At 49.5% G+C, this 25819-nt stretch overlaps 1 protein-coding gene across 7 annotated transcripts in view; it reads left to right on the top strand.

Moving 5' to 3' along the window:
• The window catches only part of TTLL11 (tubulin tyrosine ligase like 11), a 227283-nt gene that overhangs the window by 173196 nt on the left and 28268 nt on the right, over positions 1-25819 (top strand). For 5 of the 7 annotated variants that reach the window (XM_072960060.1, XM_072960068.1, XM_072960063.1 and 2 more), the window contains 2 exons: positions 10983-11213; positions 18982-19088. In XM_072960060.1, the coding sequence (XP_072816161.1) occupies positions 10983-11213; positions 18982-19088 (338 nt within the window). Of the gene's footprint in view, positions 1-2837; positions 3107-10982; positions 11214-11752; positions 11845-18981; positions 19089-25819 lie in introns of those variants that run through there. The other 2 variants (XR_012072252.1, XM_072960070.1) reach the window with 2 other exon arrangements.

Raw genomic sequence — 25819 nt, 5'->3', positions numbered from 1 at the left:
GGTCAAGGACAAAGGCTTAGTGGGCCGTCTGCCATGAAGGGTCCTGAGGAAGAAAAGCAGAGAATGGAAAAACACCAGGAGAAAGCAGGGGCACAGAACGAGAGCTTCAGAAAGAGCGACTAACCGCATCGGATGCTGGGAAGAAGCTGAATTCCAGAAAGATCAAGGAGTCATGGCAACCCTTGGGGGAGCAGTTGTTCAAAGCAGTAAAAGCAGGGGCCAGCTGCTCACACTGAGGCCAGGAGGACATCAGCACAGAGTGACTGTCTCCAGGTCACACTCCACCCGGCGTCTCCTAGTGATGACCGTCTCCTAGTGGAGGGCCAGCAGAGAACCCCCTGGCGCTGCCCAGCCTCGCTGGAAGCCTGGAAAGAACAGTTTTGACAGTCAGACAGACCCAGGTCACCAAGTGATCCCAGGTAGAAGGTTGAGTACATACTTTATTTTACCTGAGCTCAGCTTCGTCTGATGGACATCAACACCTACCACTTCTTGAGTTTTCACAGCATGCTGGGTGCAGTTCTAAATGCTCTGCATATATTAGCCCATTCAATGGTCACAGCAGTGCTGGGATGTGGGTAGAATTATCATCCCCATTATACAGATAAAGACACCAAGGCACAATCAGGTTAAGACACTTCCCTGAAGTCACCAGCTCATTAGGGGCAGGGCCAGGATTCCAACGCAAGCCTTCTGGCTCCCGAGTGTATGTTAGTATCTCATACCTTAAGGTGAGACTTAAGCACAATAATCAGTGCACGGGCGAGTTCCTGCCCAGAGGAGGCGCCACAAGAGTCACTCTCTTTCCTTGACCAACCACAAATTTGAAGTTGGGGCAGCCCAGCCTGAGAGAGGCCGGTGGGATCAGCCCTATGAATCCTCAGTCACAGCAGTGAAAATCCCCTACAGAATGACACACACAGAGTCACCTTGCAAAGCAGGGTGCCAATGCCACGAGCCCCTGGGACGGTCGCATGAAAATGGTTCTGCGTTCGATGCCCGTGCAGCAGGGGTTGGCAGCTGCCACCCTGCAAATCAGTGACAAGTGAAATTCACAAAGCTAGCAGATGTCATCTGAAATCTGAAGGCAGGAGGATCCTTGACCAGGGATATCCCTACTGAACCCCCCTGAATAAGGGTTCATTGGGTGCCCAGGATGCTAAAGGGAACGAGGGTTACCATAGAAAAGGAGCTAGGCTGGGATGAAATTGAATGCCAGGAAGAATTGCAGTCTGGGCAATGGATGACTTCCACACACACGTTTCCCCACTTATTGTCTGGATCCACGCAGCCCTATACTTTGGTGCAGAGCTGTGTTTAAGCGTTAAAATGCTTTGTGTGGCAGATAGGCTCTGAGTATGTAATTAAAAGGATCCCTTCATTAGCAGAGCTTACAACAAAAGCTCGAGTTGGCCTTCCCCGCTAATGTTGGAGGTGGTAAAACAGAAGCCGATACAAACGCTGATTACCACCGTCACACAGACAGAGCCTTGCTGTCGCCACGAGGAAATCTTTGTTCTGCCCAAGTGTAGACAGGATCTTCCCAGTAACAGAGAGAAAAAGAGGGGAAAAAATTCATTCCGGCAACCAGAGGTGGAGGGGTGTGGCAGTGTCAGGGTTAAAGATGTGACCTCTGGAGTCAGGCCACCGGGTTCCAGTCCCAGCCTCATCACTTAAGCAGATGATTTAACCTCTCAAAGCTTGAGCATCCTCCGATGGAAACTGGAGTCCACCATTGTGTCTAAACTAACAGGATGGTGAGAACCCACTGAAACAGTGACTGTATTTTCTGCCCGTTCTTTTGAGCACCTGCTGTGTGCCAGGAACTGTGTAGGGGCTGGAGTCATCAGCAAGCAAGAGAGGTGTCGCCCTCCTGGGCTTTCGGTCCAGCGGGCGAAACAAGCATGAGACAGAGAGCTGCACAGGTAACCAAGGAGGTGTGAGTGTGATGATAACCCCCCTGAAGAAAAATGAATGGTGGTGATGATGGCGCTGATGCACGAAGCCTGGGAGGCACGGGTGACGCTGACTGAAAGCTGTGGAAAGCATTTTGGAAACAGTGATACAGAATCCCGGACTTGATAATCTGGGGATAAAGTGGATAATCTGGGAAAGAGCACTTACAAAAAGAGGGAGGGATACAGGACGTGGACGACGAGACAGGCAAAGCAGGCAGCGACCCGACCTGTGGGGCCCTGAGAGTGAAGCCCTGTCCCGGGCGCCGCGGGCAGCCTGTGCACGAAGGGCTTGTCATTTGAAAAACGTTCTCCCGGGGTCCAGTGGAAAGCTGAACACGAGCCCAGCCATCCGCGGAAGGACAGCGGCCAGCTACTGAGTGGGTTTAAAGAGGGACTCGGCAGCCCTTTGGGCAAAAAGATTTCTCCTCGGCGCCTGCCAGCCTGGCCAGCCCTTCCGAAGCTTCTCATTCAGAATCAGAATTATGGTCACTCCGGTGTTTTTAGCTCCATAATGGTGTCATTTTTCTACTTTCTTTCTCTTTTTTTAAAGGTTCTGAACAGGAAGTCAGGGGAACTGGGCCGTCTTTACTATTCACTTGATGCTGGCCCTCAAGCAACTGACTTCGCCTCAACTTCCCAATAGATTTGAAAAAGAAAACAAGACGGGGGCACCGCTCGTGCCCCTCCTACCCCTCAGTCAGTTTTACTTTTGCTTTATATGGGGAGCAGCAAATCTCTCCCGCTCTGTGCGTGATTCTGTGACATCAGGAGTCCTGCTAGGCAGCCAGCGTATCAGAGAAGGGGCAGCTCTCCAGTGAGGCCCGAGAAAATGGGGCTCCCTTATTTAGGGGACTTATGTATGTCTGGACGAGAGGTAGGTGCATCCTGAGCCCGGGTAGCCTGCCGTGAGATTCCCCAGTCGGCCCGCCGGCAGTCAGAGGAGCAGGCGGACAGTCCAGTGTCTAGTTGCATGGGTGGGGGTGGGGCAGACTGTCAGAAAATGGTTAAAGAAACGCTGTGTTCTCCTGAGTTCCCAGAGGTGTGTGCCGATCAACCCCACTGAGGCTGGTGACTGGACAGTGAGCCTCTCGAGACGACAGCATGTGGGAGATAAAGATGTTGGCGACGATAGTCGAAGTGGCCAACAGGTATTAGGGCACTGCGCCAAGCACCGTGCATCCATTTCTCTGTAATTACATCAGTCCTAGAGGTTAGGTAACATTGTTAGGTACCACTACTATTCCCACTGTAAGAGGGATAAGAGGATGCTGAAGCTTTGAGGTTCTATGACTTGCCTGAGGTCACCCAGCTTGAGAATGCAGAGCTGGGATTCCAGCGGTGCCTCGATCTGCCCCCAGAGCCCACACCCAAGAGAGACGCCCAGGCCGGCGCCCCATGGAGGTTGCTGCCTGGCTGCAACCCTCCCCGCCCGAGTGACAGCACGTGTTTCGCTGACTCTAACTGCCCATGCCGGAAGGCGAAGAGAGCGAGAGGGAGAAGGGCGAGGACGCCCGCTCTGTGCAGAGGGGCAGAGCAGAGAGAGCCCAGTTGGAAAAGAATCGGATTGGGAGGCCTTTGTAAAATGAGCTGTCAGTTCCTTCATCCGGAAAATGAGAGGGCTGGGCCCGATGACCCCTCGGGCACTTCCAGCCCTGAAGCAGCCTGAATTGTGGGTCTGTGGGGGTGGGGACATTAGACCAAGTCCTTACGTTTGTCCTGTTGTTAATTCACTGCCTGGCCTGGCAGGAGGATGCTCCTGCAGCACCCCCAGCCTGGCGGCTCCGGGAACGCACCTAGGGACCAAGCAGGGACCGAGACCTAGTGGCTGTTGGGGCCTTCACTGGTTCACACATGCAACAACAGTGCGTCAGTGATTCATGTGAGCCTGTAACTGTAAACAAGGGGTTGATTTGTTGAGCAATCAGAAAGGAATAGCCCCGAACAGATAAGTGCTGGCAGCTCCCAGGTTGTCACAATGAGGTCGGTTACAACCCCCCTAAGCAGAATTATCTGGATGCTCTAGAAGACAGGCTCTCTTTGATCCTAAACAACGCAACAGTTTTGTGCTGGGCTTAGACTAAGTGCCCTCGCAGCCTCTCTCCCTGGTAAGCCCCACACCAGCCCATGAGTAAGAGACCTCTCTTTCTTGTAAACAAGAGAGGAGAAAACGAGTTTCACGAGCACACTGAGTTGTGACAGGATGGAGTGGAAAGGGCCTGGGCTTTGAACTCAAGCTGATCCCTGTTCAAATCCTTACCCAGTCATTTAATAGCTGAGTGACGTTTGGAAAGTGGGTCACCTCTCTGAAGCTCAGTTTTCACATCAGCAAAATGGGGCCAGTTCTTCCGCCTAACTCAGAAGGGTCATTGCCAGGGTCAAATGAGATGTGACAGGTAACCCACCTGACTCTCAGATCCCCATGCCTGCTCAGTCCCCGTGCATACAGCAGTGGTTAAAACAAGGATGCTGGCGCCTGCCTGCCTGGGTCTCTATCCTGGATCTCCAACCTATTAGTTTGCATCATTGTGTCTTGGTTTCCTCATCAGTAAAATGGGAATAATAATAACACCTGCTTGTTAGGATTTTTATCAAGCTAATTGTTTTAAGGTTGCAGTTGCTGGCACACAGTAGGTGCTACCAGTAGCATCACTGTTGTGTTTTGTGGATGATGGTACACTGTGCTGTGGAGAAAAGTCATCGTGGGAGGTGGAAGTGGCCCAGCGAGTGTTCACGGGAGCAGGGAGCTGCACGAAGGGGAGCAGGTGGGAGGAGTCCCAGCATGGGTCTGGGTCTAAGTCTTATCGGAACTAGAACATCAGACGGATCTCTCACTGAGTCCCTCTCCTCATCAATTTGGAAACGCGTGCCTCCCCCATCTATCGCCTTCTCTGCAAATAGCACCGAACTGCCATCAAGCAAATGGGGCCTCTGTGATGGAGGAAGAGATTTATCAAATGACAGAGCTGGGCTGCGTGGTAGTTATGTTTATTTTTAGTGATTTCATCCTCCAGCTCTTTAAATTAGCTGGTGGGCTGATTTAAGGGACTTCTTTGGGGGCATGGCTGGCAGTGTCTTTAGGAATGCCAATGTGCATTTGAAACTCCCAAGGGGCTGGGGGACATGTCTTGGCTAAACGACGGGGAAAGGAGCCTCCCTTTGCTAGGGTGGCCCCGCTGCCCACCAGGCTTTCCTGCCAAACCATGAGATTGCCCGGGAACATGATCCAGGGCCTTCTCTCCCTCTCTGTCCCCCATGGTCAAGCAGGTGCCAAATCCATCTTCTTTCACGGAGACCAGAGATTCTCAGATCTCAGCCTGCATTAGAATCACCTGCAGATCTTGCTAAAACAGAGCTTCTCAGGCCATCGGTCTGGGGTGGGGCCAAGGATGTACACTTCTTTCAAGTTCTCAGGGGATGCTGATGCTGCTGGTCCCGGGACCACACTTTCCGAGTCCTCGACCTCGAGAGTTCCAATAGCTTCCTGACATCACCCAGTTCCCCCTCCATGCAGAACACCCACTGCTGCCGGGCTCATCCATCTCCACCGAGCTGCTGATTTTGCTGCCCCCTCCCCAGATCCACCACAGCCTTCTTATTTCCTTCTCTGCCAGATCCAAGCATCCTTTTCTGACAATCAAGATCCTGTAAGACCCAGATCCACACCAGCTTTCTGGTCATATTCCCACCTGTTCCCCTTCTTGCATATGACCCAGCAAACTGACCTCCTTCCGAATGCTCTGGGTCCCGCCTTCGGATGCTCACCTGGCCACCCCGACCTGGCTCCGTCATTGTTTGTGGGCGGGTCTAGGCTTCCCCCCACTGGGTCACGTGCTTCTGGGTAGCGAGGACTGTGTCCACCTCACCTGTGTAGCCGAGGCCCCCGGGACAGGCAAGTCCTTGGGAAGTGCTTCCTGAATGAATACATTCTTGAAGGGACGCTTAACTAAAAATGGGAACTATTTCTCTGAGAGAATCCAAGCACTGCCTCTGAAACTGGACCTTGCTTTTTATCGACCTTCCTCTTTTGCCAATTTCTGAGATTATATGGTTGATACATCAGAAGAAAAGTCTTCGGTTTGATTTTAATCAAAATTGCACAAGAACTGTATAGTGAGCTAAGCCTAGGGTGTGTAGTGAGACAGTCCTGAGTCTAAATTCTGATTCTGCTATTGATTTGTGACATTGTGCAAGTATTGAGGTTTTCTGGGCCTCAGTTTCCTAATTTATAAAATGGGACTAGTTTCCACCTACCTCGTAGAATTGTTACAAGAAACCAGTGAGATCATATATATATATATATAGGTAATAAGCTGCTTGATATACGGTAGGTCCCCGATAAACAGTGGTGGTTTTTAACAGCAGGCTTTCCAGGCAGAAGAACAGCAGGTGGTTTTTTGCGAGCGTTTTACTAAATTGTAAATGACAATTTAAACTTAATTTAAGTTTTTTGAATGTTTAAATTTAATCAATTTCAAAAACAAAATTCCATTTTACCTGTGAAACAATAATAGATACAGCATTCCAGAAATCTTTCCCCTATTTTAATGAATCAAGGATACACCAAATTCAGCTTTTAAAACCTTACCCCGAAGGGCTAGAAGTTTGATTTATGTTTCGTTTACCAGTCACTTCTATTTCATAAGCCTGACTTTTCCATTAAAATGCTATTAAATAAAAATGGGACTTTGCAATATTTGTGATAACTTAGATCTCAGTGTGATCATTGGAATTATCCTGAGCAAAATACCATTTCTCGTTGTTTTATTTCCTCGTATAGATCAGCGATATCTTTATTGCCTTCTTCTGGCTGAGTAAAACCACTTCCCCCCGCATTTGTGGCTTTGAGTCCAGGAAAACATCTGTGGCTTTGAAGGCCCTTTTCATCTTGAGGTTGTTAATTGGGATTCAGGAAGGAAGGGGAACAGAAGTCATCCAGTAAGTGCATCAACCCTTGAAAGAAATGTGGGCGGCTGTCACAGAGCAGAGAAAACAGACTCACCCCGTGCGGCTCTCGGGGTGAGATGGGATACAGGCTGCGGACACTGGAGGGAGACACCCTCTAATGTGCCATCCAGGAAACCTTCCCAGCCTGAGAGGTCCCCCGGAGTGGGTGGGGGCCGCATCATCAGGCAGCCCCAGCTAAGGCCACCACCCTGGACCATCTGCCCCTCAGATGACCCACTGGTGCCCAAGTCCTACCTACCTGGGATTCATTTCCTCTCTAAAATGACGTCACTGTGAAAAGGTGCTGGCACTTGAGAGGGATGGTGGTTCCACAACGTGGTGAATCATCTGCTTCAAAACGGTTAAAATGGTGAATTTGACGTTATGTACATTAGACCGCAATGAGGGAAAGAAGGTGACATCGCTGGGCAGAATGATCTCCAAGGCTGCTTCCAGCCGTAACATGTTATGTTTCTGAGAGGGAGCGCATGGTTTAGGGGACCTGTCACGATACCATTTAGTCCAAGACAAGCCATGTGGACACTCAGTATCTGACTGAGGAGGGTGGCTGATTAAATTGTGGTTCAGGTATAATATGGGTTATTACATGTCCGTGAGAAATTACACTCATGCGAACATACCATGGGAAGACACTTGTGATGAAAAGTGTAAGGATTTTAACTCTCTGTGATGTGAGGCTAACTTTATAAATAGATATGAGAATCAAAACATTAGTAGTGTTTAGCCCAGAGTTGTGGGATTACAAATGATTCTGATTCTTTTATACATTTCTCAAAACGCCTCCAAAGAGCATGAATTACTATTATAATTTTTAAAAACTATTCAAAATCCTTTGGATTTTATAAAGCCCCCCTCCCCATGTGAATCATGATGTGTTTCAGAATCACAGGGCAGCAACGTGGGAAAAGCCCTGGACAGATGATCGATGTGTGATTCCATTTCATCCAGGGCAAAGTGGTGCTTCACCCTGCTGTGCCTCAGTTTCACCATCTGGGACAGGGGTATAAAAATGACAGTCTCCTTCATGTACGGCGTAAAGAGCAAACGAGATCATGAAAGTGGGGCAGTTCTGTTGATTGGAGGGTTCTCAACTGCTTCCTTTGTCATCGAGTGTATGCAAACGGTACACTTCCAACTCTTTCCTGTAACAAAAGCATAATGAGTGCTTATAAAGTCAGTGATTGCCACTTATCTGGTAATTTAAGAGCTAATTTCTAGTAACAGTGCTACTTTTTTTCTCATCTTTCTTCCTATAACCTTAACGTGGAAAACATCTTATTTCATCTGAAGAGTAACCACCTGACTTTTATTGACTGTCTTAAATTCAAGGAGGTGATGATAAAACCAGTTTAGCTGAAGGAAAATTACATCCACCCCCCCACCCCCACCCCTACCCCCACCCCCAGGAACATGTGCTCCTCCCGAGGAATCAGGTCCCCCTCCTTTGTAGGAGGGAGCGTTTGTTTCCCCGGAACAATCCACACAGGTTTTCCTTCAAGCTGCTCTGGTTCTGCCCTCTGCCTGTCCTTGCTTTGAGATCCACTCAAAAGGAGCCACAAACAGAACTTACAGGACTTTTTATTCACCAAAGGGGTTCTCTCTCTTAGAGGCTGGTTCCTTGGACCAGTACAAGGAGAAGACCATTTTGGCAAGGCCATCAAGGATGCTGTTTCTCTATCGAACCTCTTTCCCATTTAAACAAGCTTATAGGGTATAAAGCATCATGACCTTGGTACTGTATTTGCAGCCTGCCTTGCTATTAAAGGCAAACTTTCCCAACTCAACATTTTTAGTGAAACCTTTCCCAAACGCCTAATACGTGCCAGGTCCTATAGAAACAGAGTTGACTAAGAGGTGGTCCTTGCCTTGGATGAGCTGACAAAATAGTGAGAGGGATCGGCGTATACACAAATGCAGGGCAGCTTGAAGAGAGCAACGAAGAAGGAGGTCCAAGGGACAGGAGTGGGACATAGCCAAAGGAACATCTGAGCTGATCCTGAAAGCGGGACGGGCTTGGGCCGGGCAGCCAGGGCCAGGGGAGAGCAGGTATGAAGATACCAGGACAACCCAGCTTGGTCACTGATGGTGTCCTTGGATGCAGGAGCCCTGGGGACGAGGCCATTTAATAAAGAAACAAGTAGAAAATAGCCTTGGTCTTGAGCTCAGTACCATGAGACGTGGCTCTTCGTTTCCCAGATCTCTTAACCAGTCGGGCAGTATTTATTGGCCATGTACGCTGCGCTCAGGGTGTTACCAAGTCCAAGCTCGTACTGTTCGCCACACACCTGGCCAGTAAGTCAAGAGACAAATTGTTGGGGCAAGGAATAGCGGCTTTATTCAGAAAGCCAGCTGACTGAGAAAGATGGTGAACTAGTGTCCCACAGAACCATCTTCCCTGAATTAGAATTCAGCTTCTTTTATACTGAAAGGGGAGAGGTGGGTACAGTCCTGGTTCCAGCCAGACTCCGGATGGGATGTGTTAACTTTTTTTTTATTCCTGCAGCCATTCACAGGTGGGTCTGGTCAGGAGGCCTCCTGTGAGGTAAACAAAGGTATTTTAGCTTAACACTCATTACATGGAAGGCAGGGTTCCCGGAGCTGGGCCATTCGGTGCACTTTAAGCCATTAGGCAACATCCCTTTAGTGATTAACTTGTAGCGAAAGCAACAGAATACAAAGGCTAAAGTGAAGGAAACAGATCTAATGCGGAGTTAGGTTTGTTCCTCCCGATTTCATGGGTTCTGTCGCTGGAATGGACACACGGGTGGGAAGGCTTACGCCTGGCCCCCGATCAGGGAAAGCGAGATGAGCTGCAGGTGCAGAGGAGGCGCTGAGTGTAGAAGGGAGCTAGGCGTCCAGCAAGCATGAGTCTCTGCATCCAGGCTGGGCAGCGGTCAAGACCTTGGCACAGTATGTCTAGGACAGTGGCAGGAAAGGAGGAGGGCCTCGCGTGCCCGAGCAAGGAGTCGACTTCATCTCGGAGGCTCTCGGGAAGCACAGAGAGCTGTAGTAGGTGGGCAACCCAGCCAGGTCTGCTTTAAAAGGGCACCTTGGGTACCAGCGTGGAGGATGGAATTGTGATGGGAAAGGCTGGAGAACCTGTCGCTACGTCCAGGAAAGAGGTGACCAGGCTAGGGCAGGGGGAGATTGGAGTGGCTTCTCGGGACCACTGAGGAGGCAGGACTGGCCTTGGAGGCAGAGGGAGAGGAGGAGGTGGGATGTATTCTGATGTCTCCGGCTTGGGTAAGTGACAGATGGTGGTGACATCGAGGAGACAGGGAAGGCGGATTTGGAGCTAGGGGAAATGGTCGTGTCCGTGTAGGGTACCTCTGGGCCATCCTGGCACATAAACAGGTCATAGCAGATAGGTGGGTATGGAGGTGAGGAGAACGCTCCAAGCTGGAGGTGCATATTTGAGAGCTACTAGGTGTGAATTTTCTTGAATATCAGAATCATTTCAGAATAAAAGATCCAGACTAAGGAATCACAACAGTATAATCGTATTTTTTTGTTGTATGAGTTCCAAATAAGGAAATCGTTAAGCCAGAAAACGTAATTGTGCCTATTCCTAGAATTGGGTAACTGATGTATCTTTGCAAATTGTTCATTGAACTGTGCCTGTGGCTTCTTGCCAGCCCTCAATGAGATTTTTATATTTCTTAATTATTCAATTACTACCCTGAAGTAGGAGTTTGAAATCAAACCCAGACTGCTTCATAATAGAATATTCTCCTGAATCATGAGTACAGTAAAGGAAGTTGTCCATATTGGGAAACCAGGATAGCAAAACAGAGGAAGTGTTAAGTTTCTAGTCCGGCTCTGTCCTGGGTTTGAGTCCTGGTTTTGTCACGCCCTGGCTGTGTGAACTTGGGCAGGTCACTTCTCCAAGGTCAGTTTTCTGGTCTGTGTGATAAAAATCATGATAATACCACCCCCTACCCCCATCCCTGAGGTTGCTGTAAATCTAAAGGAAAGCAGAATTCGCAAGAGAAAGCTCTCTGTGTTCAGTAAAGCCTGCTCCAGAGGTCGGTTCTATCTTTAACTCCTTGTGTGCCGCAGGTCTCAGCAGCTCTTAGCCACAAAGGAAAATCCTTCGGACAGCGAGCTGGCCGGCAACACCAATCCCGAAGCCCACCTGCCCTCCATCTGCCTCAAGCAGGTGTTCCCCAAGTACGCGAAGCAGTTCAACTACCTGCGCCTGGTGGACAGGATGGCAAACTTGTTTATTCGGTTCCTGGGAATCAAGGGGACGATGAAGCTGGGACCAACAGGCTTTCGTACCTTCATAAGGTCAGTGAGACCGGCCCCTGTCTGGCTTCTTCTGTCTCCCTGACTGCGCCTGGGAGATTCTGTGGTGCCAGGTCAGTGCCCGACTTGGGTCTGGATCGGTCCAGGAGCTGACACTGGGCCTGGCACATAGTAGGCTCTTGTTTGTTGAATGAATTAACGAGTGTTATGGATGTGACAGCATTCGCAACCCTATGCTTGTTGTTAAAAAACAATCTGCACTCCCTTGAACTAGGACCTCAGCCCATAGATGAATAATTGCCCCTGGACTCAGGCAGACCTCGTGCTGCTTCAACTGGGGTGATATTCTCCCAGGGGTATGCGGCTGAGCACCGAGCGTTTATGAAGCCACAGCAGGGAAACAAGGCACATCTTTGCAAAGTGTCGATTTCAGGAGAGAAAAGTTAAATAATTCAGGTGATAAATAATTTAATACATTTGTTCTAATATACAAATAATGTGGTTATATTATAGAGTATAATACAAAATTTGCATGCATTTAAAAGATAAAACATGAGACAAAAATTGTTTTTTTGCCACAGCCTACAGAATAAGCCATTGCCACTTAATCTCCTGAGATTATTCATTAACTTGCCTTCACCCTTTGGAGCACTTACTAGCTGTGTGACCTTGGGTAAGTTAATGACGGTCTCTGAACCTCAATGATCCTATTAAATGGGGGTGAAGCTACCAATAGCCTAGGATTGTGTGCTCTACACCTCAGAGAAACTATCTGCCAGCATTCCAGTTGCTGCTGTTTTTCTCATCGTTGGCTTTAATATTTCTATCTAGCACTTCAAAGTCACACTCTTCATAGTTTTATTCATGAACGCAAATAGTTAGAAGTCTCCAGTTGGAAACCATTTTTGTCATAATGCTTCTCTCCAAATGAATTTTATAAATTCTAACCCTAGCCCTCTGATATTCCTGCTAGGATGGCAAACAGAAGTATGAGCGGGAATTTTTGCCACTTCAGGAAACCTGAAGTCATATTTGCACAGTGATTTTGAGAAGGGCTTTGGAATAGTTCTGGGGGGAAAGAAAACCCAGTGGAAAGAGCACAAGCTTTGGGGTTTGTCTTCAGAGCCAAGCACATCACACGATAGCTCTGTGGCTTTGGACAAATCCCTTATCTTCTCTGAGTCTCAGTTCTCTCTGTACAATGGGAACAATCTCTCCTGCCTGGCAGGGTTATTGTGAGGTTGTGATGTAATATATCATAAAGGACCTGGCCCAGTGCCTAGCTTACAGGAGCTGTTTGTGAAATGGGAGTCTTGCAGTCATTATTTCCAAGAAATAATGGGAATTTCAAGAAAGTCAATAGGCATGTGTTATTTCCCTCAGAAAACTACCTAATGTGACAGCCTCTGACTCATTTAGGAATTGCATTTGACTAGATACTCATTTATAAGTGGTTTAAATCGTGAGGTGAAGCTTGGCAATGGGGATTCCAGGGCTGGTTAATGACTCCACAATGTGATCAGTGCCCCAGTTTGACTTCCTGCTCATCCATCCTCAGTATGTGCATCAAGTTTCAGGGTTGCCTTATGGTCCCAAGATGGCTACTCAAAGTCCAGCCATCAAGGTCAAGTTCCAGGTAGGAATAAGGTAGAAGGGAGGAAGAGCAAAAGGACTGTCAGATGTTTCCTTTTAATTCCTAATAGAATTATAATAAAACATAAAAGAGAAGGGGAGATGTGAAAAAAAGAATCCCAGTCTTGCCTCTGGGGGCAGGCAGGAAGCATAAACAAGCCAGTGATTGGGATCTAGAAGGATGAGGGGAGCCCGGGCTGTGGCGTCCTGCAGAGCACACCCCCTGGCAAAAAGAAGGGTTGTTGCTGGGCTGGTATCACCAGAGCTTTGTGATTATTCAAGAGAAGCTAGAAATACTGATTTTAATGTAAAAAATCTTAATAGATGTATATACTGAATGTTGGCGATTCAGAAAATAGTTTTGGGTTCAATCAGAGTGACTGCGCATAGAGTCCACTGTGCATGTGACCTCTGGTGTGAGAGGTCAGGGTACCTATTAAGAAGACTGCTGTGTTCACACACAATCTTGAAAAGAAAATTCTTGAAAAGAATAGAGGATGGGTCTAGCAAAGAAGGTTCTTAAAATGCAATGAGACTAGAACTGGCTGATTCAAAAATATCACTACAGATCTGTCTCTCTGTAATAGGTTTTATGATTTTTCCATCCCTGAGTTCTGTTGGGATTAAGAGCATTTGCATGGAAAAAAATGGGTATTTGTGATGTCAGCGGCTATTGGGTCCTGCAGCCATCATTCCCAGTCTGTGTCCCAGTCCTGTTAGTGGGACTGATGGTGATCCGGACAAGGGACAACAGTGTCTTCAGGTGGGGAATAGGCAGCCAGAGCAGGACACAGACAATGAGCCCCTCTCCCCTCCCTCCGCACCCACCCAGAAAGTGTCCTGAGAAATTAAGGATGCAGGAAGAAATGGAGAAAACATTGCACAAGCATTAATAGATTTCTCCTTTTAAAATGTACCAAGACATCTCAACAGCAACTTAGTCGTAAAAGATGATATTCTCTGCTTTTAGAGTTATATCTGGATGTGTTCCGTCTTGCCAGCTAAATTTAACAGCACGCGTTTTCTCTTGCTAACAGCGATTCTCTCTCTCCTTTCCACTTCGGTTTAAATTTTGCTTCATTATGAATTAATAATATTTACGCCATATGTTAGATCGAACCGAGTGCCCTTCTCTGGAGCACTGTGCCCGTGACATCTTTGCTGGCGAGAGATCCTCCTCTCTGAGCCTCCCACGCAACCAGCAGAAGTTGAACTTGGCTTTTATCTGCCCACTCTTCCTCTCCAAGTTCCTTGAAGAGAACTGAAGGGAACAAAATAATAAACATTCCGATTGAATTTATTTTCAGTGACCATCTCTCATAATGTGCTGCATAGATCAGCAGTTTTAGGAGTGAATTATGCTAATGCCAGTCTGGCCATAGTCTATTTTTCTTTCCCACCCAGAAATGAGAAATAATGAACTGTCGTCCTCTCGTCGAGACTTAACGCTGTCTAACCAGCTTTTCGTGTCATTTCCTCAGGAGGCGTGTAATAGTCGCACATATTACCATGAACGAAGCGCTTCTTTTTCTTTCTTTCTTTCTTTTTTTTCCCCCCCTTTAATTTCATAATAACTGCTAGGGTGTGGAGACATCTCTTTCTCTGAGAAACAGAGATGATCTGATTTTTCAGTTTGACAGCTTTCTCAGAGGGAAATGGGTTTTTTGATATTTTCTTTCTATCGAATTACTAATTTGGGAAGCTTTCTGTGTAATTCACTGAGAACACGTTTTTCCAAACGTATCCTACATCGGAATTTGACGTCACCTGGCACACACTGCATCTTCCATTTTCGAAGCCTGAAGATTAAACAGTTTGCCAAAACCAGGGTTTATTTCTAGAAAATGGAGGCAGCTTCTCCCGCACCTCGAGTGTTTGTTTCACAAGAGGCCATTCTGCTTGGAGATTCCCCACTCGTCTCCTCTGCAGTTTCTAATCCGGTCTCCTTCTAAATTAGAGAACGGTTTTCTCTTTTTCCTTTTTCTCCCCCTTCCACTTCCTTTCCTCGTAAGGAGATATTAACATGCTTCATAATGGGTAGCTGTGGGGGGTTTTATTCTCCGAGAGGCAACATGGTGTGTCAGAAGGTTCTGGAATAGGGGTGTCAGGAGGCCCTGCCTCCCCCTCTGTCATTAACTCCTCGGTGACTTTGAAAATTCCCCTGTTCTGTGGTGATTGCTTTCCAGCAATATCAGGAGACTCTCTGCCTGGGATATCAACAGCCTTTAAAAAAATAGACAATATAAACCAAAGTTGTCCTCCACATCCCACCCCCGCCCCCCCCGATGTTTAGATTGGGGGGGAGGTTCTTTCTTCTTTAAGCAAATATTGATTATTTGTTAGCTTTCTCGTTATAGAAACCTCTCCCGAAAAAATAAGCTGCTTTTTCTTCCACAGAGAAGGATGAGCACAAAAGAAATTCTATAAATAGGATTTTATGGAGTGGAAAAAGTTGGTTTCTAAATTTCCCATGAGATGTCAGCAGTTGTCGAGAGGAAAGGGGGATGATAATTTCAAATCTCTCTAATCTTAGGCTCCTAATGAACTTGAAGGATTTGTGATTCTCTCCCATCGTATGTGCCCGTATTCTTTTGATTCTGGAGTGGAGGGGGAGCCCATCTTTCTTTAAACGGGTTCTACTTCATGGAGAACAGCGGGGAGGCTGTCCTGTGTGCCAGGCACTGAGCTAGTCCTTAAAATAGCTCTGTATGGTGAGTGGCCTCACCCTCGTTGTACAAATAAGGACATTTAGAAGCAGAGTGCTTCAGTGACCTGCTCAAGGTCACAGAGCAGAGTGGAGATTCAAACCCATGTGCATGTGACCCCCAAAGCTCGTTTTTTCCCATGTACATTTCTAGCCCAGCCTCTCTCAGGAATCTTTCTGGGCTCTCATGTTACCGTATTTCTTGGACTTCTCTTCCACTGAGAATTTATCCTTCCATTCGTTAGTCATTTGAAGAACTGCATCCCAGGGCATAAAGGGGAAACCGCTTAAACAATTAAGAGCTTCTAAGCTTCATGTTTTTACCCCAGACTCTGAGATCACTTCTATCCTCTGAGAGCTGTATCCAAGACTAATTCAGCTCTGTGTCACCCACTGGGCCCAGAATACCACTGACAGGGTGGACACAAAACAAATTCTATACTGAGTGGATGGATGGATGAAAAGTTCGTTCCAAAGACTTGACCCTCAGAGACATTCCTTGTCTGAGTCAGTTGGGAATGTCTGGTGATCACGGGGACAAACCTGGGACAAGCTGTCTCCAAGTGACCTTGGTTGTCTTGCCCCAGCCTTCCATCCCAAAGCTCCCCAACAGGGCCTCTCTAGAGGTTCCAGCCTTACTGAGCCCCATCTGAGACACCATCTCTTGAATCCTGAGTCCTTCCTGCAGCTCTGGGCTGAGCCACCTCCTCACTTCTCCCCAGAGTTCTCGAGTCCACTGTTTTATCCTCCAGGGGGGCGTGGGCGTGACTTCTAGCTGTGTGATCTTGGGCCAGTCATGTCCTGTCTCTTGAGTCTCAGCTTCCTCATTACTGAAATGGGACTAACAGCACCTCCCTCATAAATTGGTTATCAAGACCCAGAGAGTTAATGGGCAGGAAAGGGCCTGGCATACAGATGGTGCCAAGAAATGCCTACAGAATTAAAATTCTTTTAAAGCATTTCCTGTCTGCCGCAGCCAGCGTGCACCCGTCCTTCCCCTGCCCCAGTAGCAGGTGCTACAATCAGCTGGATTTGCAGGTATCACTAGGGAAGATAAGTTACCTTGGAAAAGGGATAAATGGAGAGTTCTCTTCGGTAAATTACAGCTACTACTAAAGGTTTGACACTTCTATTTTCCACCTGTCAGGAAAAAAATAACTATGTACCAGCAGTCAGCTTGGTTTCCCTTTTCATACTCCCTTTACCCACAGAGCAAACCAGGCAGCACGCCTGTCCTGTGTGGAGCAGGCAGTGCAGGGGACCCTGATACGCTAATTAGAGAGAACCTGTACTATTGCTAATGAAGTTTGGAAGTGAACAGTGTGGGCTGTTAGAATACCTCGGGGGAGACGGGAGCATGGTCCCCTGCTGGACCCGACAGAGATAGCCATCTTGGTGACAGGTGACGTGAAAAAGCCCTGCGTCCACTGACATGTTGTTACTGGCGCTCAGTAACTGCGCTGATGTGCTTTGAAGTCCGCCACGGTGGCTTGTGATTGAAATATGGGAGCCGCAGCCCAGGAGGAAGCGGGATGTGAATTGATGGCCCAAGAAATATAGGCGGGGCAGAAAGGGAGGGCAGGGGGAGGCAGCGAGTGTGCTGGCACATAAGATGCACCAGCTCCGCCCGGCACACGCCCAGCCAAGGTAGGGGTGTGCCTGGGTTTGGAGAGGGGCCTCTGGAATGCCCAAATCCTGCCTGTCAGTCAACCCCTGATCTGTCGGGTTCCTAAGGGAGCTATTCACTCAAGGGATGGTGACAAATGGGAAACCAAAGAACCACTTTATCATTAGCTGGGGCGACGGATATGGACACTTTTGGAAAGTTGAAAGCAGCATAGAATGTAGTTCAGCCAAACGGACAGCTGGCTCAGAGGACCAGCTTTCTGGATTCCCAGAGTAAATCCAGTCTGCGCTGGAACTCGCCTCCTGGCACGATCCTGTTCAGAAGGGCGGTGCCTCTGGACAAGCCGAGGGCTGTCTCCATTCTGAACAGAGAGCCCAAGTTCTGGTACCCAGACACTGGCTGGTGAGCTCCATTTCTGCAGAATGAACAGAGCCACTCACTGAAAGTTCAGCTTCAGGGAGCCTCTGATGGGGCTGGGATGGTTCTAGCTCTGCAAGAGGAGGAGGGAAGAAGAAGCGAGTTCAGGAAGGGAACCAACAGTTGTGAGCCAGCCAGGTGCCAGCACCACACCAGGCCCTTAGGAACGCACTGCCTCACGGCATCTTCACAACAGCCACGCAGGCGGGTGTTATGATCTTCATTTTAGAGACCAGCAAATTAATGCACAGAAGGTTTGAGTAAATTGTCCACAGCCACAAAGCTAGGAAAAGCAGCAGAGCCAGGATTTTAATCCTGGTGTGTCTGATGCCCAAAGCATGCTCTTTTCAGCGTGCCGGACTGTCTTCCCCACATTTCCACACCAAAAGAAACAAAACAACAATAAAAAAACAAAACACAAGTGAAGGGGAGGAGGAGGACTCTAAACACTCTTCTGTGGCTTGGACAGGGAGCATCACTGCTGACATTGGACTGGAAACCTGGTTATCTTGGCCTCTCTGCGTAAGGGGAATATCCGAAGCTCCAAGCCCCGCCCCCATCCCCCCCATCCCTGTCATTTCCAGGTGACTCCCCTGAAGTCAGGAGTGAGCACGGCGGGGTCTCCCCAGTGATGCTGCCTCAGCCCACACGAAGGGGCGTGGGCCAGTCTGGGCTGTTCCACTCTGTGGGCTCACTGTAGCTGATTGGGGGCTAACCTGCAGGTGACAGATTAAGATGGATGACATTCAGGAACCTCGAGCCCCTGTCTGTAGCTTTGGTCCCAGGGACTCATCTGGTGAGCGTTTCCAGTGGGGAATCCCGTCTGGACAGCAGTGATGCCCTCAGCCTGGACTGGTGACGTGCTGTTGTCACTAGGTCCTGGACACCAGCAGGAGAACACAGCACCTCAGGTTCCTTCCCTTCTTCCTCCCACGGACTGGTGGGTGTGAAGGTGGAGACAGGCACAGGGTGCATTTTTGAAACGGGGAGTTCCCATTTCCCTTCGGGAGAGGCAGAGACCTCCCCTGGTACGTGCACGGACAGGCTGACCTACGGTTACTGTCACAGAAACTGCCTATCTGATAGGTCAGGAAGTGGAGGCTCAGGAAGGGGAAATGGCTTAACCAGGGCCATCTGCATCTAAGTGGCAGAGCCAGGTTCAACTCAAGACTTGCCACCCTAAAGTTCCTGCTCTTCTTGGCCCTTTAGAATCCTGACTAACCCCATTCCAGGAACCCACGTGATCTGACCTCAACTTGCATTTTCAGCCTCCTCTCCCACCATCCCCTACTTTTCGCCCCTCACTCGCTCCAGCTGTGGGAAGGGAGGGCTTTCCAGGTAGGGGGCACAGCCCAGGCAGAGGCACAGAGGCGAGACAGGGCAGCACAGGTCGGGTCTGGCAGTGACGTGTCCCTTCCCGTCCTCGGCAGGAACTGCAAGCTGAGCAGCAGCAGCCTGTCCATGGCCGCCGTGGACATCCTTTACATTGACATCACGAGGAGATGGAACTCCATGACCATGGACCAGCGGGATTCAGGTACTGATGGCTGGCCTCTGCCGGGTCCTGTGGGAGAACAGACAGGGATGGGCGACACATGCTCTGTTCCTTCTTGTTGAGGGTCAGGGTTGCGGAAGAGGAAGGTCGTACTCTTGTTATTGAACCAGACTTGGGTCTGCTCGCCTGCACTCACAGTAAAGCCAATCTACTGACGCCGCGTTGTGGCGAAGGAACGCGTAGCGTTAATTTCAGGGCACTGAGCAAGGAGTCCAGGCAGCTAATGCTCAGAAGGCCTGAATGCCCCAGTGGCGTCCCCATATGGAAAAGTTCTTAAAACAGGGTGAGGGAGGGGGTTGTGGGGTGTGTGATCAGCTCGTGGACATTCTCTGGTTGGTGGTGAGGTCATCAGGAGTCAACATCATCAGCCTTCTGGTTCCAGCCTGGCTGGGGTCTGCGTGCTTGTGGGCAGCCTGCAGTTAGCCTCGTCCACCTGGTGGGGGTCTCAGTCCCTGCAAAACAGCTCGAAGGACGTGGCTCAGAATATTATCTATAGCCTTTGAGGAGGAACTGAATGTCCCTGACTTTGTTTAATGGCTAAACTATTATCATTTTGTCTAGATTAACTGTTTTCCTTTTTTTTTTTTTTTTTTTACATTTTCCCACTTCTCTGATTAAATATATTCTTTGGAACTTGGGGAAGGCCTAGGAGGCTAAAGTTTTTCTGCAAACAAAAGGCAGGCAGAGGACATAGGGTCCTACTTGGTGCCACTCTCAGCTCTGGACATCACTGGAGGGACCGAGCTGAGTCTGAATTCAGGAGCACTGTCCCGAATTCTGCTGCGAAGGCTGTGCCCACCCAACTTCGAATTCCACCATTGGAATCCTTTGCCTTTGCTTAAAGCTTTGATTTCATTTATATTGGAAACATTTACATACTCATTGGTTGGTTTATCCCACAGCACACATTTCTTGGGCATAAGTTGGGCTATGGCCCCGGGAGACTGGAGTGAACAGCACTTGCTTGTGGCCCAGTAGGAACTGTCTGTAGACTTGGGAGGCAGGCGAAAACACAGCAGTAGCTAGTGTGATGTGTGCCAGGATGGAGGGGAGCACAGAGGGGCGATCGGGAAAGCCAGCAGAGGGGCTCCTGATCAGGCAAGGCCCAGGGAAGACTTCTTGCCGAAGGCTGAGCAGGATAAGCCGGGGGACGGGGTGGGACAGACCCCTCCTGCGGGGGCACTGCCTAGCCTCGGCAGAGACTCACGTGCAAGGCTCAGGCCGCCCCTAATAGCCTGGAGGCGCTGGAGCAAGGAGGGAAGGGAGAAGGGGCAGGGGTGGGGTTGCAGGTCGAGTTCTTGAATGCCACACAAAAGAGCTTTGGTCTTGATTCCCTCTATTACGTGGGGCTGGTGAAGGATTTGGTGAGAAGAATCCGCTTTAGGTAGGTGAATTTCTGGTCATTGTCCTCCCAGAGGGTGATTTGCTAAAAAGTCACAGTGACCAGTGGGCCTGCCCTTCGTACAGCGCATCACAGTCACAGTGTGTTCTTGTGCGCCTTCCCTCGTTCAGCGCCCCCGTGTTACCGTTTGCATTTCACAGACGAGGAAACTGCAGCTCAGGTGACCTGGCTGCCCCCCCACCCTTAGCTGCCTCCTTGCAGAAGGGGCACAGGGGGAGGGGGTGCCTGGGGGAGCAGTTTTCTCCCGTGATTGGGTGACAAGGACATGAAACCAGGGTCAGGAGACTCGGACGAGAACGGACGATGCCATTTCCTACACATGAGCTTGGGAAGCCGTTTTGTCGTCTCCATTGCCTCCTCTGTAAACGGGGTGCCCTGGGTCTGAAAGCTGGTGGGACAGGCCATCTTATCAGTGGGCTCCACCTGGGGAGAATCCTGGGTGGGACTGTCAGACAGCGGGGTGCTCCCCGCAGGACCCTGCCCCCACCCCTGGTCGGCCCCGGGCTCCAGCTCCCTGACCGCAGGGACTAGCCGCCCTTCCTGCAGGTGCCGGTGTTAGGGCATCATTTGCTAACTGGCTTTGCATTTGATAATGATGCTTCCAGCTGCCAGTTGTTGGCTGTTTCCTACATGCCGAGCGCTCTGCGGGGCACTTGAGTTGTGCAGCCCGGGCTAGAATCCCCTGGAGGTCGGCACAGTTGTCTCCATCTTACAGAGAAGGACGTTGAGGCTCAGCGGCATGGCCGGTGAATAAGGCTTTAACATCAAGCTGCCACCGTCCCCTCCTGGTTGCTTCCTCCTGCTCATTGATCCTTGAGTAAGATGACCTCCCGGCTCCTTACTGCTCCCCTTTCTTAAATTCGAAAACAAACTCAGGAGATACCAGTACCCACTGATTCAACAAGGTGAGTGCTCCTATGGCATCTCTGCCGTCACAGCATCCTTCCAGCCCTCCCTGGCAACCGGGAGAGGCTGGAGATGGAGCGTCTCAGAAGTAAGCAGATTAATTAGCATCTCGAGGACTGAGAACGCTCATGTGACAGTCGAGCTGCCCGCGTTTTGCTGACGCCTTCAGAAAGTGAAGAAGTGTTTGCTCTGTGAGCCGAATGCAGGGAGTCCTCGCAGGAGCCCGCAGAGGGGGCCAGATGAGGGGGTGGGGTGGCAGTGGAATTATTAAATATTGAAATTGATCAGGGGTAGCAGCAGGAAGCTATTTATCATGTTTTATTGCTTCAAACTAGCATTACCATCTGGCCCATTGTTAATTCTGAGTAGCTTTTCATGTTTTGTTTGCCTCTTAAATTGCTCTCTGTGAGTGGACTCCATCGGGGCTGCCCACAGTGCAGGCTCGGGGAAGGTTTTTCTGAGGTCGGCAGGGTCTCTCTGTCTGCTGACCCAGCTAAGAAGATGAGAAAACGTTTATTTTTAGTACATCCAGATGCGTGCATCCGGGGCTGGGCTCTTCCAGGCCTTTCTGCCACACCTCAGCCCCTGAATGTGTGGAATAACAATCGTTAGTAGTAACAGCAGTTTTGAGATCTCCGCCTACGTGCAAATATCACTGCGACTTCTCACACCAGACCTTCAAGGTGGGTAGTCATGTCCCGTTTCGCTCCTGGGGTTCCAAGAGCAGAAGTGACTTGTCTAAAATCCCATAGACAGCGAGTGGCAGAAACCAGATAGGAACTCAAGCCTCCTGGCCCAGGACGCTGTCCCTAGTCCAGGGCCACACCAAGCGGGTGCTTGTTCGTTTTCGTGATGGGGAGGGGGTGGGGCCTGCAAGGCAGGGAGGTGAAAGGTCAACTCACAGAGTACAGGGAAGACAGAACTGGAGTGGGAGGTGGCACCTAGTGCACGCACCTGTCCCCTTCCTTCATCCTCAGAGCTTATACTCCTGTTAACATCACTCCTGAAAGGACATAACTGGGGGCAGGGAGTTCCGAGTGTGAGAGCCATCCATGGCTTATAGCAGCGGTGGTCTACAGAGATCTCCCTCTGCTCACCTGCTGTCCAGCATGAAATGCCAGCCCATTTGGATAAGACCATCTCCCCACACCCAAACAAGTGTGTCCAGGCGCTAATGCACCTTCCCTTTCTGGAAGCCAGCCCAGACCTGCCTCTTGCCCTAATGAGACTCTGGTACCCACCCCGCGGGTTACCAGATCCCTGATGCTCGGGGCCTTTATGAAATTTTATCTGACCTGCAGGAGGAGATCCTGCTATTGAAATGGAGAGAAAAAAATGGTGTTTAAAAAGATTAGAGAAGAAAAAAAACCAAAACTAGTAAGAAAAAGCATACACGTTATAAAATCTAAATCTTAGATAATCCATTTATATATATATATATATATATGTTTAATGGAGGTACTGGGGATTGAACCGAGGACCTCATGCATGCTAAGCACGTGCTGCACCGCTGAGCTATACCCCACCCCCTCAGATCGTCCTTTTAAATAGGCTTGTTATTGATTGCTGGTTTTAATTGGACCTCAGATGCACAGAATTGGGTTAACCGTAATCCTTGGTTCATGAGACGCTTCCACCCTGGTCCATGCATAGTCTGCTATATTTGGTTAGCTTTTCTAATTAGTTATTTTTAACCATGGAATAAGCATCCACACACTCACTCCCCAAAACCAAAGCTAGGACTTGACAATAATCCGCATCTAGCACGTGGCTTTCCCCCAACACCAGTCCCTTCCCTGCCTCTCTCCCCCTGAGGAACCCTCACCTACATCCTGTGCCCATCGCTCCCTAAGTAGACTATCTTCCTCTCTGTCCGAATGCCAACGACTATTTCAGAGTTTCATGGAATTTAGTAATATGCAGTCTCACACTCTAGCTGGCCAATGGGATTGTCGATTGTCATTTTAAAAAAAAATTGAAGATTTCAATTTCCAATTCTAGAACTTTAGCAGAAGACAGGAATCTAAGTCAGGGTGTTATCAGCAAAACTGGGGTGTGGTAACCCTCTCATTGCCCAGAATCAAACGAAGAAACAAACTTGTCAGTGAAGATGCAGCTGTTTTACATAAATTGCTCTTACGAGCATCTCCTTGTCAGGGAGACTTTGCTCTCAGGACTCCTCCCAGAGTAGAATTCACTTCTCTGTGGTGGGAGATAAGGACAGCATCAAGATTAGGCAATAAAAGGCAGTATCGCTGGCATCATCTCTGGGAGACAAACATTTCACTTGAAAGGGAACATCTGAGCCCAGCACCCAGGTATCTTGTCCATTTAACACACAACCAACATCTGGGGGCTTCAGACCAGCTTTGTTCACTTCGCAGCCAGATGTTTTGCTGTTTTAAGATGTCAGCCAGAGGTCCCTCCCAGTGAGCAATGGAAACATGATTGCAAAGCAAGAAAAAATAGATTGCAGAGTCCTTCCCACCTGCCTTCTCCACCCATGCGAGCACAGATGATACAGATGTACGTCTGCACGGAACGCACGCACACACCTTGCTTGCAGAGGGGAATCAGAGTGGCATAGTTCAGTGCCTCCTGTGTGCTGTGCACTCATTGACCAAAATAAGGAACAGATCTTCCAGTGCTTGAAGATCTCCTGAGCTACGTGCCCCACTTTGTGGGGCTGCCTGGGTTTGATTGTCAGTGTAACCAAAGCCACCAGCTCTGGGATCAGACAAACCTGGCTTCAAATCTGAGTCTGATAACTTTCAGGCTTTGTAATCTCTACAGGTTATATAATTTCATCTTCTGAAAAGTGGAGATCATAACGGTGCCCACATCATAAAAACACTGATATGGATGAAAGGAGACAAAGCAGAAAGTGCTCAGAGCAGGGTCCGACGGAGGAATGCTCTGTAAGCAGGGGGTGCTGCTCCATCGTTATCACCTTGCTCTGACTGTAGCCCTCTCTCGGGGAATGCTTCCCGGGCACCTGCTCATACCAGGCACTCAGCAGGCGCTGGGAACAGACAGGAAGCCATGCCTGCCTGAAGATGCTCACAGCCTGGGAAAGGGAAGGAATGTGGTGGAAACATACCTTCCCTGGGAGCCGACAGAGTGCGTCCCTTCCCTTCCCTATAAGACTGCTGTCATCTGCCTTTGGCTGGCCGGTTGCTGAAAATAGCTGGGTGCCTGGTTGCCCCATCCTCACCCTCCCTGCCTGTTCGTCTTACACCGCACTGTTAGGGCTTGGGCTGGGAAGAGGAACCCAAGGTGCAACTCAAGGGAGGTGAGGGCAGGGTGGGTGCAGTGAAGCTGGGGACTTTTAGCAAGAAATGCAGCACTGCCAGCTCCAGGGCTGCGGGGCCCTGAGAGCCAGGGTCAGTTTCTCTGCACGTCTCCAGTAGTCTCCGAAGCCCAGCTTTCCCTATCCTCTGGAGGTCTGCTCTCACTGCTGGGTGCTCCTGCTCTTGGCTGGCTGTGGCCCGGTCCCCCTTCCCATTGGGCTCCAGCAGCAACCAGTCCCACTTTCCCACAACTCCGATCACAGCGCTAATCAAACACTGTGGAACCAGTGTGTGGCACCTGCCACTGAAGCTAGACTAACCTCCCTGGCGCCGAGTTGTTCACGCCTTAAGAAAGCCTCAGTGCCGTGCCCGGCACACAGTAGGCACTCTGTGAACTCCGGGGATGGACACGAGGGATGAGACCCTGCCAATCTGCTGACATCAGTGGAGATCTGAGCCTCATCGCTGCCTCTCACCAAATTCCCTCAGTCGACTTATGCAAATCATCTGCCTCCCATCCTTTCGTCAGCTGGAGTGCGCCCCAACTGAGACGTATTTGGTGAACGACGACTTACTGAAATATTTAAAAGTATTTTTACTTGGGATGTTTAGCACAGCCTCGCTTCTACATATACATGGATGGCCCCCTCCCTCCGCGATCCGGGAGGCGGGTTTCACGCAGCGCCTCGCGCCGTGTCTGGCACACGCGACGTTCTTCAGCCTTGAAATTATCTCGGAGTCAGATGGGCCTCCCTGGATGTGCGCCCTACACGCTTACAAAATAGTCAGCATCAGAAGTATTTTTAATAAAAGCGAGTGAGCCAACAGAAGTGCCAGCTCACCCTCTCCTGCACAGACGCTTATCTGGGGCTGCTACCGCGCAGGCTGTGCCTTCTGTAATTACTTCCCCCTCCGTGAGTGTCGCCTGGAGACGTGTGTTCACGCCACAGCCCCTTTACTTGGTGGTTCTCTCCATCACCTCCAGGGCGAGGGGACAGGATCTCTGACATAGTCTGGTCCCAACCCCCCCCCCAAAAGAGACAAAAGGAAAAAAGTGGGATGATTGTTTTTTTTTAACGTAGCCTTCCCCTTTTCTTGTACCTGTGGCTTACCAT

The sequence above is a fragment of the Vicugna pacos genome, chromosome 4, assembly GCF_048564905.1.
Source record: "Vicugna pacos chromosome 4, VicPac4, whole genome shotgun sequence".
Taxonomy (NCBI): Eukaryota; Metazoa; Chordata; class Mammalia; order Artiodactyla; family Camelidae; genus Vicugna; species Vicugna pacos.
Note: the sequence above shows the minus strand (reverse complement) of the source record. Positions and strands in the feature narration are given on the sequence as shown.